This window comes from Pholcus phalangioides, unplaced genomic scaffold (assembly GCF_987345545.1).
Source record: "Pholcus phalangioides strain wild (caught in Gottingen) unplaced genomic scaffold, Ppha-v1.0 ptg000003l_1, whole genome shotgun sequence".
NCBI classification, from domain to species: Eukaryota; Metazoa; Arthropoda; class Arachnida; order Araneae; family Pholcidae; genus Pholcus; species Pholcus phalangioides.
In genome coordinates, this window is record NW_028301596.1 from 2,575,360 (window position 1) to 2,589,969 (window position 14,610).

The 14,610-nt window shown below is 36.5% G+C and overlaps 1 protein-coding gene across 12 annotated transcripts in view; it reads left to right on the forward strand.

Annotated features, from left to right (window-relative positions):
- LOC149087897 (uncharacterized) overlaps positions 1-14,610 on the forward strand; it is an 84,550-nt gene that overhangs the window by 52,360 nt on the left and 17,580 nt on the right. For 8 of the 12 annotated variants that reach the window (XM_089242413.1, XM_089242405.1, XM_089242428.1 and 5 more), the window contains one exon: positions 3,126-3,275. In XM_089242413.1, coding sequence (XP_089098539.1) covers positions 3,126-3,275 — 150 coding nt within the window. The remainder of the gene's footprint in view (positions 1-3,125; positions 3,276-14,610) is intronic. The other 4 variants (XM_089242440.1, XM_089242392.1, XM_089242435.1 and 1 more) reach the window with 1 other exon arrangement.

Here is a 14,610-nt window from a genome sequence, read left to right on the forward strand (position 1 = left end):
AATCACAATCCCTGTCAAAATCTTTCCTGACGTGGAAGTGCAATCAAAATAGCAACAAGACCGCACAGCACTCTGCTACTGCAGGAATTCACCCCACTGGAAGGGTTAGCACACCAACCTCTTAATGTTCCCACCAACAATGGTGCTATTTAGAGTCTCCAATGAACTAATTATTATTTTGCATTTTACTGTTTGTTGCATCTGATCAGGCATAGTGTTTTTCTATATCTCTATATGAGTTTCATAGGTGCAGCTCTCTTAATTCGCAAGTCCTTTCAGGTCCAATGAACTTTCCTGCACACACAGTAGAACATTATCGTTCCCCCTCATGCCAGAAGCTTGAATGTGCAATGTCCTTGGAAAAAAAAAAAAAATGTGGAAAATGGCATTTCTTTTTTCTACCCATATTACTCTGCGGAAGTTATTTTCCTAAAATGTTTTGCATTTATGTACTACAATAGGTATATACATTCACGTTTCAGGCAAACTGCAAAATAAGCACTCCAACCAGCTGATAAAACAGGAAAATTTGCACATTCATGCTTCTGGCATGTGGAAGACAATATATTATGTGTATATATTTTCACAAACTAAATACAGTCTGAAATCAAGAGAAAGGGTCATTAAAAAATTCCTTGAAATCCAAACTATTCTGTTTGTCATTTGTTAAGTATAGATCCCTATCCCTTAAAATAATTATTTTGTGAATTTTTTTTCCTCTTCCAAATTAAGTTTGAAGTTATCCTTGTATTGGGTACAAAATGCAAAGTCAGTTTTTATATGAAGGATGTTCACTCATCGAGATTATATTACTGGAGGGAGTATCCAGTCGCCACAACGGCAGCAACATCGGAAGCAAGGGAATCACGTGACTTGGTGAAAAGTTTGTGGTTGGCAATTTCCCCATTGAAATGTACAGTTCGGTCTCTAAATATTGCATTTTAAAGATTAAAAAAAGGATGGAGAACTCATCTAAAGATTAAAAAAATATATTAAATTATTTATTTCATTAATACTGGAATAATTTCTTTCATTAATTCTGGAATAATTTCTTTCATTAATTTTGGAATAATTTCTTTCATTAATTCTGGAGTTATCTTTCATTAATTCCAGAATTATCTTTGATTAATTCTGGAGTTATCTTTCATTAATTCCGGAATTATCTTTGATTAATTCTGGAGTTATCTTTCATTAATTCTGGAATTATCTTTGATTAATGCTGAAATTATCACTTTCATTTATTTTAGAACTGAAATTATCATAATAAACTGCATACCATCAAGCCCACACTTAGCCTTTGGCGTTCGAGCTGCAGGACTAACAGGAAGGAAGAAGTCTTGCTTGCCCGGTTGCACATAGGACACAGTCGCCTCATGCAATCTTATCTTTTATCAAGAGAGAGAACCAGAGTGCCCACATTATCAAAGTCCATTGACCATTGTTCATGCTTTTACTTGTTCACATCATAGTCCTCATTTTACGACTGCTTTTGGTCGTAGTCATCTTTCACTTCTCGACATTTTAAATGACCATTTCGATACATCTTGCATTTTTAAATTTATCAAAGCCATTGGTTTGTATGACAAATTATAGTTTTACAATCTATGTCATTGTTTTATGTTTCATGAATATTTTTATTTTTTGACATGACAAGAACAAGTCTTGTATCAATTTTATAGGACATTTGTTTTGGCGCAGATTGACCTAGATGGTCCTTGCGCCAAAAAATCAAAATCCAATCCAACTGAAATTATCTCTTTCATTAATTCTAGAATTTTTCTTCCATTAATTCTGGAATTGTCTCTTTCATTAATTCTAGAATTATGTTTCATTTATGCTGGAATTATCTCATATCGATGCTGAAATTATTTTTCTCATTTATTGTTTTAAAATCCTATTTTTGCCATAAGGGGCCGTTCAAATATTACGTAAGCAAATTTTTAGCCACTTTTGACCCCCCCCCCCCTGTCAGCAAAATTTCGTCATCAGCTCTGCATCCTAACTCATATTTTCACAAAGGGTGGTTGATGACGTAAGCATTATCTAAACCCCTCCCCCTTGTCATCAAAAGTCAGCAAACAAGTCAGCAACAAGCTGGAGGGGGGGATGACGTAATACTTGAACGGCCCCTAAGAAAATAACGGGGGATTGTGTGTGTTTTCACCGAGTCACGTGATCTTCAGACGAATGATGTTGCGGGCAACGATCTCAGCACTGCCAAGGCGAAGATCTCTGATGTCATACTCCCTAAGGAAACAGAATGTGCATTAAAAATAGATTTCCTAGAATCCCTTATTACTGATTTTAGACTGTATTTGCTGTAGTTGAATGATTCACATATTCATTATTTGAGATATTATATAATTTATGTATGGTTATGTGATTAATGACTTATATATGATAATCATTAGGCCTATATAAAATTTAATGGCAGAATTTTACTGAAAATTATGTGAAAATAGGTTGCATAACTAATAGTAAGCTGAGGGTTATTTAGGTATTAAAACTACAATTTTTATAATTGGAGTTTTAACTGCAAAATGTTGTATAGATATGTAATTTGGGATTGAACTTCATTTAAAATTCTCCTACATGTTCAGTTAAAAACTTAATTTATACTTAAATTTTTTTTGATTTAATTTAAGGAATCACTCATATTTAACTTGTCAAAAATTTAAATTATATATATATTTTTTATATGAACCAAACATGATTTTATTCTCACATTTTCTCTTGAAAGTTGCAGTATTTCATTCATATTGCATTATAGTATTGTAACATTCACCTTGTGGGTACTGTGATACAGAATAATTATCATGCATTTATTTCATTTATGCATTTAAAATTTTATTTGAATAGAAGATTCGCCTTTATTTGTAGGTTTTAGTTTTAAGATTATACTTGGGATTTTTTTTTCTGTTTATTATCTTTTTTTTCCCATTCAATGGATTTTCTGATTTTGCATAGGGCTTTGATTTTTCCCATATCTTTGTAGTTATTCTCTTGTAGTTTGCTTAATTTTTTTTTTAAATTACTTTCTTTTCGCATTTCTTTGACCTTTTTTTTCTTCATGTGTTCTTCTTTCCCTGTCTCTTTTTTTTTTTCGTTGTGGAATGATTTGCTAGGGGTTGACTATGGATACCAATGCTCTATCTCTTGAAACATATCCCCCTCAGCCTCAACCTCAATTTGGAGTGTATCCTCAACAGCAAGCACCAAAAACAAGCCAAAGTTTCATATATGATAGGACGCCAACATCTCCTCCCATGCCTCAGGTAAGGCAAGACTTAATAAAATATGTATTTATTTTGCATTTTAAGTATTGTTCCGGCTAAAGTTATCCAAAAGTAATGGCTTAAAGTGGGAGGACCACATGTGATTACTGTGGAACTAATTTACAAACACAATTCTTTTTGTAAACCAAATCACTCATATATAGTATCAAATTTTCCCATAAGAAATAATGGAAACTCAAATATAATTTGTTCCATAACAGTCTCCTTTATCTCAACTGCAATTATTTTTGAAGATAAAGTGTGGGTTATAATTTTTTTTGTTTTATTTTACTTTGTTTTTTGTATTGAAGGTACATAGGCTTATTTGAATGATACAAAAGAGCTGGGGCTTCACTTTGAGATTCATACTTCCATCTACACATGCAAGAGGGGGTGAGAAAGTCTTTCTTGGACTTCTGTTAAGAATGCCATCCAGTAGTCAGTGATGTCTTAATGACAACCCACCCCCAAGTGAAACAAATGGCCCTAAACTATTGAAAGTGTTCATTTAATATGCTATGCATATGAATACAAAATGTTTTTAATTCAGTCTTTCGTTAATGTAATAAGGGAATATTCCGAAGAATGTGAGGGCTCTGCCCATGAACTCATCAAGAAAGTTGTATTCATATATGAGACGCTCAACAGATAAAGCCTTTGATAGACTAGTCCTCATCTAGGAAGCTTTGGTATACCTACTGCTTGCATTCAATCCTGATAAATACTTGTATTGCAAGGGATTTTTAGTTTATCGAGTCAAAATCTGTTCAAAACTTTTGAAATTTCTCTAGTGTTGTCAGACATTGCTTGTTTTTCAAGTCGAAATTTGCTTGAAATTTTTGATTGTCCTGCTAAACACTAGCTACTCATAATCCAAAGTTTTACTTTAGTTATAAATTTTAGTGGCATTTAAAAGGGCAACTTCTCAAGTTTATTTGCAGGTTGATAAAGTACAATTTGAGCACCTTCAGTGACTCTGCAGATGTCTGAATGATATTTGATCTAAATGATATTAGATATTAATGTCAAGTGTTCAGCAGCATTTGAGGTGTTATTAAATCAATTGCTGAATGAACGCCAGAACTTTGCCACTAGACTTATCCCATTGCCGAGATCTCTTCCAGCCCAGCTTCGTGGCTGAGTCTGGAACGCTTTATTTAGTGTCAAAAAAAACAAACAAACATACAAACTTTTTTACAACATATTTTCCCCGGACAATTGGGTACTGTCGCAATTAACAAATTTTGTGGTGATTACAGACGAGATGGGATTAGGAGTTGGAGAAGTTTTGGGGTTTAGTTAAGATGAATGTACACATATTAGGATGGAGGTATGTTTTAAAAGCAAATGAGTGCCCCCCCCCTCCATGCCATCTCATCTGTTATCTTACACTTGCCATATTACAAAAGAAACACAGGATACAAAAAGAAAAAGAAATGAGAATCTTATTGTGAAATAATATATATATATATATCCATCGGAGCGAGTCATCTCGCTTAACACCTTATTAGTGAGCAAATGGGTTTGATAACTTGCGACTAGAAGCCAGCACCAGTTTTATTGGGTTGAGTTTACTCGCTCCGGCAGATTTAATGAAAATATACTAAATAGCAGTGTTGTGTGGGGGAATCTATACAATTAGGGAGCACCCGTGGCATCTTGCTTAGCACCTTATTCGGTGAGCAACATGAATACGACAATATGAGTACGCACGTGTGTTATGGACATGAAATGCATGAACAACTTGAATAGAGGAAAGAAAAATACACACATATTCACACATTCATATACATATATATAACTGCCAGGTCGAGTCATCTCGCCCTAAATCTATTTTGGTGAGCAATGTGGGCTTGGTTTAAATGGGGGATTGTCTGGAGAGAGCCTTAGCTAAGGATCAGCTTCGGTCTTGGTGTTTTGGTTGACTCGATCTGGCTGGTTATATATATATATATATATATAAAAAGAATATATATATATATAACATAAACTACATGCAATGGTTATTATGAAACCATTCGTGTCATCCCACCTAGCACCCTAACTAGAATAGTGGCATGAAGGACACTTGTGGTTATCACATTTACATCATTGTAACAGGAATGTCATAAAAATTCTTGTTCAGGTCCCGTTAGTACATGCTATATCATGTATTAGTAGTGGCAGTCATGTGGCTATGATTTTTGTTGTTGTTTTTATCCATTTCTGTTTTTTTTCCCCACTTATTAAAATCAATTCCAATCCCACTTTAAATCAATTGCTGCAGAGATAGGCTATTTCAAATTCCATTTAGTTAGCATTCAACATGTGTCACTGATTTAAATCCAGCTGTCCAAAGCACATACTGAACCTTTGTGTTTCATACACTGAACCTTATGTTGTGGCATGGCTATCCACATGCTGACTGACAGTTAGTACAGCACTGCTATGAAAAGTGTCTCAAAGCAGCTGTGTGTGTGTACAACCTTGAAAGAAAATTTGGAGCAATATCCCATTGACAGTGGGATACTTCATAAATGATCATGCATGTTTCTCTCAGTATAAGCCATTACTTTTGGATACCATTAGTCCAAACACACCGTATATGTACACCATTTTTCTCTGAATAAGCCCTGTGGTGCTGCTTACATTTCAGGAAATGTAAACATTTAGAAAAACTACAGTTCTTGCGACAGTTGTACTGATGTAGTGACTTTATTATACTTTCATTTGAAGAGAGAATTTTTAAGAGACAAAAGAAAAGCCTAAAAATAACAAACACCATTATTTTATTTATTTATTGTAGCATTAAAAATGAAATGCTTCGGAATTCAATAAACTTTCGTCTTTATTCAACCTCAATGTTATTTTTCAACTCTATCAATCATTTGAAATATCTCACAATAAATGTTTGAAGGTTAATAATGAAAAGGTTTGTTACATGAAAGTTTATTTTATTTGCTTTATGCAATGTCTATTTTTAAAGCATACAGATATTAATTTTTTTCCTGCACTGAGACACATGTCCCAATTTATTTTAAGAAATATAGTATGAATTTTTTTATACCGTTATAGAACACATTTATTTCAAGCAACACTTTTTTGTTGAATCTTCTTATGATTTCATTCGTGAAATATGTAAGCTACAAATTACCACTCTCATTATCAATAATTACTTCGTGTAAAAGAAGGAATGCAAAAAATAATGAAAAAGAAAAGAAAAAAAAAAATTTGAGTACAAAGCTAAAAAAAGAAATACGAGTGGAAATACTTATGCAAATTGATCTCCTACTCTCAGTTGATTAAATTCATGCCTAGCAAGTGGAATAGTTATGGCTCCAGAAAACTATGAGAAAATTGCTGGTAGTAACATCACCCAGCAGGCAAAAGAAAGGCTCACCTTAGTTAGGCTGAATTGTGTTTTGGAATTCAGAAATAAGAGTAGGTTTTATTGTTTTGTCTCCTCCTCTCCAAATATACTTCCCTTGAATCATTTATGAAAAGGTAAAACACTGCTGCCAACTATGATGGTGTTTTTTTGTGACTTAGACAGGCAAAATGATTCTTAATGTGAGACTCTTATTTGATCAACAAACACAAAAAAATCCACTAGTTTGGTGTGATAGATTTTGTGTTATTGAGGGTGTGAGGATGGGCAAAAAAGTCAAATACTTTTTCTAATTCTTTTTTTGAGTCTGCATACTATTTTTTTTTGTACACATTAATTGAAATTTGAATGTTCAATATATTTGAATAAAACAGGTGGTAAGTTGGTTTTTTATTCATCTGGTGTTGACTGTTTTTTTAGTGATATGTACAGTCTATGGTCGTTATAACAACAGACCCATTATAATGACCATTACGACAGGTCCCAATTTTTTTCCTATTCCCACAATGTTATTTTTAATCCAATATAATGACCAGTAAATATCATTCAATTCACTACAATGACTGAACTCTTCTCAGCCGTTTTTCTTTTGCAAAGAAATAGACAAAACCTGTCATTGAGTATTTGACCTTGAGGCTTCGAGAAGAAAAAATTAAGCACTTCTACGCGAAACCATGTGGTTAGATAGCACCCTCACTGGAAATAAAGTGAATCAACAAGGCACACTGCACTTACATGAGTCAATGAATGATGTTTTTTCTCCTCTTTTGCTTGCCATTCTGTTTTATTTTCCCACATTGTAGCTCATTCCCACTTCCTACGTCATAGTTGATTTTTCATAATTTTATTTAACTTCTCAATGGGAGAATATATAGGCTAGTGAACTTATGTTTTCACTCTGATAATGATTCATTTGACATGGCTGTCTTAAATAAACGGAGTGATATATCTTTAGATCTCAAATTGAGAATTTTTGCATAAGTTTAGAAGAAATGCTGTTGAAAGCATTTATATAAATGATAAAATATTTATATAAAGCAAAAAATAAATCAATGAGAGAAATATATAAAATTTCTTATAGAAATTATTTCACATTGAATAAAAGTAATTACATAGTTACTGAAAGAAATACTTTCGAGATAATGTACAGGGTTGGCAAAAAGTCGGTAGAAACTTTAAAAATTCTTAAAAACCAGAAAAATTACCAAAATAAAAAATGGTTTGCAGCGTTAACATCGCTAGGTCACAGGCATTTTTTAAAGATGGGGGAAAAATGACAAAAACAGCCGATAGGTGGCGCTGACATACACAAGTCAAAGAAAAGATATGCAAATAATGAACAGAATGCTTCCAAGTCATTTATTACAGCAGTATGTGTTCCACATGACGATCACCACAGGGAATAACACATTGCAGGCGAGTCACAAGTCCATCAATGGCAGAGTGCAGCATTATAGATTCTAGGAGCTAGAATTTCATTGTCAAGACTTATTTTTAAGAAACTTACAGAGTAATTGTCACATATTTATTGAGAAAATCAGCAATATGATATTCGCTCAGATGAATGACACCTTTGAACCACGACTTATACTGTGATACTTTTTTCGTTTCAGTAGCTTAAATACGCACTGCTCATTTTTCTTGAGTGCAAAAAAAAGTTATTTTCGTCTTGGTCACAACAGTTAATTTTGTCTTTGAATTCTTTAATGAATGCGTCATGCACAAGATTCACTTTATGCGTCCAGCATTGGTAGTGCAAAATGTTGTCACCAAGATGTGTTTTTAATGATTTGAATCACGCAGTCATATAACACGCGAAGTCTGATACTTGATCCTTTATTTTTGTATTTCATTTCATATTCTTTTAAGGTGTCAATTATAGCTTGGAAACATTCGGAGAATTAATAATAAAATTAAAATTATCGAGATTTTGTAAAAAAATAGTAAAATTAAAATTTTTTCATTTATTCATTGAAATTGGCAAATTTTACATTTATCGCATTTATTTTGTGAATTTTGCATTTATCGCAGTTATTTCATAAATACGAAATTTATGTATCCCTAATGATACCTGTTGGTGGATTGCATCTTTCAGTTCTGACAGATTGGATTAACTGGATTGATAAACTTTTCTTTGACTTGTGTATGTCATGCAACGTCCCTTATGGGAGTTGCTTGCCCGGTTCGAAATATCCAGCAATAAAGTGGCAAACGACAAGTGGAAAATGATTAGAAACAAACTTTCGCATGAAATATTATTATTTATTCAATTATATGGGTTAGTTAATTTTAACAATGGATTAGTATATCTTGGAGCCCTCTATTTGACGTTAGCAGTAAAGATACTGGCTCACCAATTGATGATCAACAACAGTCAACCTGTGCAGCGATCGGACATCCGATGTTGTTAGCTTTTCCGTAAATACCAGAGGAGTTTTCTCAGTTGAGAACCGGAACACCTTGATCAGTTCCTGGGGGCCTCTCGGTTGAGGGCCGGACCACCTTGCTCAGCTCCGGGGGGCCTCTTGGTTGAGGGCCGAACCACCTTGATCAGCTCCAGGGGGCCTCTCGGTTGAGGGCCGAACCACCTTGATCAGCTCCGGGGGCCTCTCGGTTGAGGGCCGAACCACCTTGATCAGCTCCGGGGGCCTCTCGGTTGAGGGCCGGACCACCTCGATCAGCAATGAAGAACTTTGACTGTGAAGATTGTTTTATATTTTGATTCCGGACCTGCCGGAAAACGGATTCAAATAATGTAGATTATTGCATTTTAACAATTCAGCCTAAGGCCAATAGATACGGTAGTAAGACGGTGAACCGTCCTACTAGAGGGCTTCAGTTGAACAGAACAAGATTAGACGAACGCAATGTGAGAGACAAAGAGGGAGGAATTTATACTCCCCTTTTACAAGAAGTTTGGGACCACATGTCCTCGCATGGCCTTTTCGCCTCAACAAATTTATCGAATTTGCATATTCATGCGTCACTATTATAAACATTACAATTTAATTACATTGGAATCTGGCAACATGACATAATCCGGAGAGCTGATCAGACTCTCCCGATTATGTAAACATTACCAACATAACAATATGAAATGAATTGTTCCGACGGAGGTCTGCAGCCCCCCGCCGAAAATAAGTGAGTACAACACTATATTTTCGTATCCGCACAACGAGACTTGCAACAACTCCCCCGGGAAGTTCTTCGATAAAAATAATTTAAACTGGGCTAAGCCTCGCCCAACTATACATATATTGGATCAAACCCCTCCACGAAAATAGCGGCATCGTCGTCATGAGGGGAATTAATTTATGTGGGACATCAGTAGCCCGACCTCTGGCCCGTTCTCGTTCGACAGCCGAAAGACCCCACCCGCCGACTGCCGAACTAATCGAACACTCTGGCCCTTACCGGTTCGCCAGTGGGTCCTCGGGTGGTTTCCGGTAACTGAGAGGTCCCTGGGGTCTAAAATAAGAAGGAATTTCCCACATAACGACAAGACCACCATTAACGTAGAGGGATCGGATCCCGATACGTTACATTCCCCCTCACCACGGAAGAATTTTTCCCAAAAAAAAAAATTCTATAGGTTAAAAAAAGTTAATTTACAGAAATACTTGCAAAAACTATGTTAACATATCACCTGGTATATTAAACTTCCCACTAAAGGAAAAGTTATCGACAGCCAAATCAGTATCCCGATTTTGTAAGTATCGCGAAATTTCAACACTGCTTCTGAATTTTGTCCCTTCGGGAGAGTAATAATAGACGTCAATACGAGGTTCTTTTTTCCTCTTAACGAGAACCCTTTGCCACCCTCTCTGAATCGGAACCAAAAACTTAGAGTAACCTACGGAAGATTTAATGAAATTCGTTTTCACCATCTTAGGAGTGGTGTCCTCCTCGGGATTTTGCCGGTTAAAGGACGTACTAGAGTTAGTGCAATTAGCACTATTTAAGGGCGTTTGTGAAACATGATGTCGACTCGGATTACTGGAAGTGTGTTGTACAAGGACCTCTCTACTCTCAGGTGACTGCGGGACAGGCTCAAGAACGATTTGGTCACTACTAACGAATTTTTTCAAGTCACAAGCATTGACTTTATAGACATTATCATTGGATAAATCCACTATCAGGTAGACAATAGGTGAAATTTTTTCCAGGACTCTACACGGGCCGTCCCATCGTGGTTTCAACTTCGCCATAACATTGCCTTGCGCACTAGAACGGAAATGCGTTCTCCTTAATACCAAATCATCCTGATTAAAGGTGTGCAATAATCTTTTTTTGTCATAATATCTTTTTTGTCTCCTTTGTTGTTTTTTGACATTTTCCTTAACTTGCTTAAGTAAGTTTTCGGGCAAACTCACCCTTTCCCAAACCGGTATGTCCATAGCCCAGTCAAATGGTAAAACTAATTCTCTACCAAGAAACAATTTAGCTGGCGACTGACCCGTAGTTTCCGAGGGAACCGACCTAATAGCAAGACCAAAAAAGGTTAAATTTTTGTCCCAGTCTTTATGTTTATCACCAACATAACAGGAGATCATCTGTTTAATTGTCTTATTAAATCTCTCGGTAAGGTTTGATTGAGGATGATAGGGGGTTGTGAACCTTTGCTTGACCTGGAGAACTTTACAAGTTTCCCTCATAAGGTTTGATATAAAACAAGAACCATTATCGGAAACTAATCTTTTTGGAAAGCCATATCTCATACAGTACTCATGAACAAACTTTTTAGCAACTGCACTTGTCGTAATTCGTCTTAGTGGAAATAACTCTACCCACTTTGTGAAATAATCGACGATGACTAACAGATGCACGTTCCCTCGGGAAGAAACGGGAAAGGGACCCATGGTGTCAATCCCAACCATTTCTCCTGGATGATCAACAGAGGTTGACACCATGCCTCCCCATCGCCTCGTATTGTCGAATTTGCATGTTTGGCATTTTTTACAGGACAGGACAAATTTTTTTATATCTTTACGCATACCGGGCCAGAACGCGCGTTGTCGGCATCGCTGAAGAGTTTTATTGACTCCCATGTGACCTGAAATGGGATGCATGTGCATTTCAGTCAAAAATTTCTCTCTACATGGTGGAGGAATTACTAGCAATTTTTTATTCCTGAATCTAAAAAACAATTTTTGATTTTCGAAAAGGTAATACTTTTCAATTTTTTCATCAATTTTTTGTCTTCCGACAGATTTATCATTAAAATACTGTATAATATCTTGGTAATTTTTTTTCTGTTGAACAATTAACTCAGGTAAATCCAAAAACGAGAACAAATATAATTTATTATCAATTTTTTCCTCGAAATCAGTTTCAGTGGTGACAACAGCGGGCATTCTGGACAGGGCATCAGGGGCCTGCATGGTCGAACCTTTTCTATATTCAAACTTTAAAGGATATTCCTGTAGTAATTGAGCCCATCGGCTTAACCTCCCCTTCAATTGTTTAGCCTCAAAATACCAGGCGACTGCCCTGTGATCCGTTACTATAGTAACAGGTTCTCCTGAAAACCAGGCTCGAAATTTATTACACGCCCATATAACAGCGAGTCCCTCCTGTTCTGTTACCGAATAATTTTTTTCTGCTGAATTCAAGGTACGACTGGCATAGGCTAACGGCTTTTCCCCGTCAGGCTCAACTTGCTGCAAAATGGCTCCAAGCCCAATTCCTGAGGCATCTGTGTAAATTTTTAAGGCACAATCTTTTTTTCTTGTGGTTAGAACGGGAGCACAAGACAAGAGATGTTTCAATTTTTCGAACGCCTGTTGGTGTATTTTGTCCCATTTGAACCTTTGCCCTTTTTTTGTCAGGCCGTAAAGGGGGTTAGCGACATCACCAAAATGGGGAACAAATTGCCGGTACCACCCGCAGAGTCCCAGAAAACGTTGCACCTGTTTTACTGTTTTAGGCCTAGAAAAACTCAAAATGGCGTCGGTTTGGTCCTGTTTTACGTGCCATCCTTCTTTGGTCAAACAGAGACCTAGATATTCCAAATTTTTTTTATAGAGATTACATTTGTCTGGCTTAAGAGTTAAGCCTGCTTTTTCCAAACACGAAAATACTGTTTTCAAGTTTTGTAAATGTTCCTCAAAATTCGAACTGTAAACGACAATGTCATCCAAATAAAAATCGGCACACTTACCGACTAAGTGGCCCAGGATTGTAGTCATCATGCGTTGGAACGTGGCCGGGGCATTGTTGAGTCCAAAGGGCATTACCTTAAATCGGTACATTCCAGAATCGGTTATGAATGCCGTTTTGTCCCGATCCTCTAGCCGCACTGGAACTTGCCAATACCCTGAGGCCAGATCGAACGTAGAGACGAATCGTGCGTCACCCACTCGTTGTAGAATTTGATCGATGAAAGGCAAAGGGTACCGATCGGGTGCCGTATTTTTATTCACCTTTTTATAGTCGACGACAAATCGCCAATCACCAGTTTTCTTTTTGATTAAAAAACACGGGGAAGCCCAGTTTGTGGAGGCAGGCTCAATGACGTCATCACAGAGCATCTGTTGCACCTGCTCTTCTACTAATTGTTTTTTCCATCGCGGAAGAGAAAAAGGGGATCGAAAAACCGGTTTTCCGTCAGTCACGATCTTATGCTCAGCAACGTGAGTTCTACCGGGAGTGTTTCTGAACAAATTCGGAAATTGTTTTAACAATTCAAACAACCTTTTTTTCTGATCGGAATCAAATTCCGATTTACTTACTAAATTTTGCATTTTTACCTGATCGACATCTCCTTTATACGACAACAATCCTCCTTTAAGTTCAAAGTTTTTGAAGTCAACTATAATTTCAGTTTTACTCAAAATATCACTGCCGATCAAGATCCCAAATGGGACCCTGGCGAGCACTATCAGATCTGTGTGCACGACACTGTTTCGTATCTCCACTTGGGCCCGAAGAATCCCCACAGGCTGACAGTACTCACCGGATGCCAACTGAAATCTATCACCGTGATAGGGTCTAACTTGATTAGTGGGTGAACCAACCTGCCGAGCCAGATCGAAACTGATCGCTGAACAATCGGCACCGGTATCAATTTTTGCTGTCAAAATCTTGTTGTTAACTCTCACAACTGGATTAAGAAAACTAAATTTTTTACTAGGGGTCTTTTTACCCATGGATACACTACCCCTTCTCATGTATCCCAGGTCTAGTTTCCCTGATTCCCATTTGATTTACAATTTTTTACAATATGGCCGATTTGACCACAACCAAAACAGGTAACTTGTCGAAAAAATTTATTTGTCCTAAAAGGCCGTCTTGAAGGTTGTACTACATTTTGTGTAGGTCCCACACAATTTTTTCTAACTTCAGGTTGAAATTTCTCAACACAATTTTCACAAGATTCAAAATTTTTACGAGATTCAATTTGAACATTTTCACGCGTTGCAAGAAATTGATCTAACATTACAAATAATTGTTGCAAAGAATTAGGCTTCCTAACTTCCAAAAATGTTCTCACATTATAGGGTAATTGTGACATTATAAGTTCAATTTTGTCCGACTCCGGAACGGTTAAATCGAACGACTGAAAAAGATCTAACTTATGTAATACGAAATCAAGGTACGAGCCCGTCGAAAACTTTTCAGAGAATAAAGCACGAGCTAATTCAACCCTGGTATGATACCTTGAAAAGGTTTGTAATAACAAGCCCTTGAAACTTTCCCACGATTTATGGGGGCCCCATTTTTCCCATTCGTGCCTGCCTATCGTTTGCCACCAGGCCTGAGCACGACCTTCAAACGTGCTTACAACTAACTCGATCTTATTAGGAACACTGTAAAGATTAAAATACGATTCACATTTTAATAAAAAGCTTCTAACGTCTTCTCCACTACCCGAAAATATAAGACTACCAACACTGCGTTGGGTCAATGGAACCAAAGCATTTGCGGGATTTAAAGGTAATGCCGGGGGAAGTATTACATGCGTCTCGT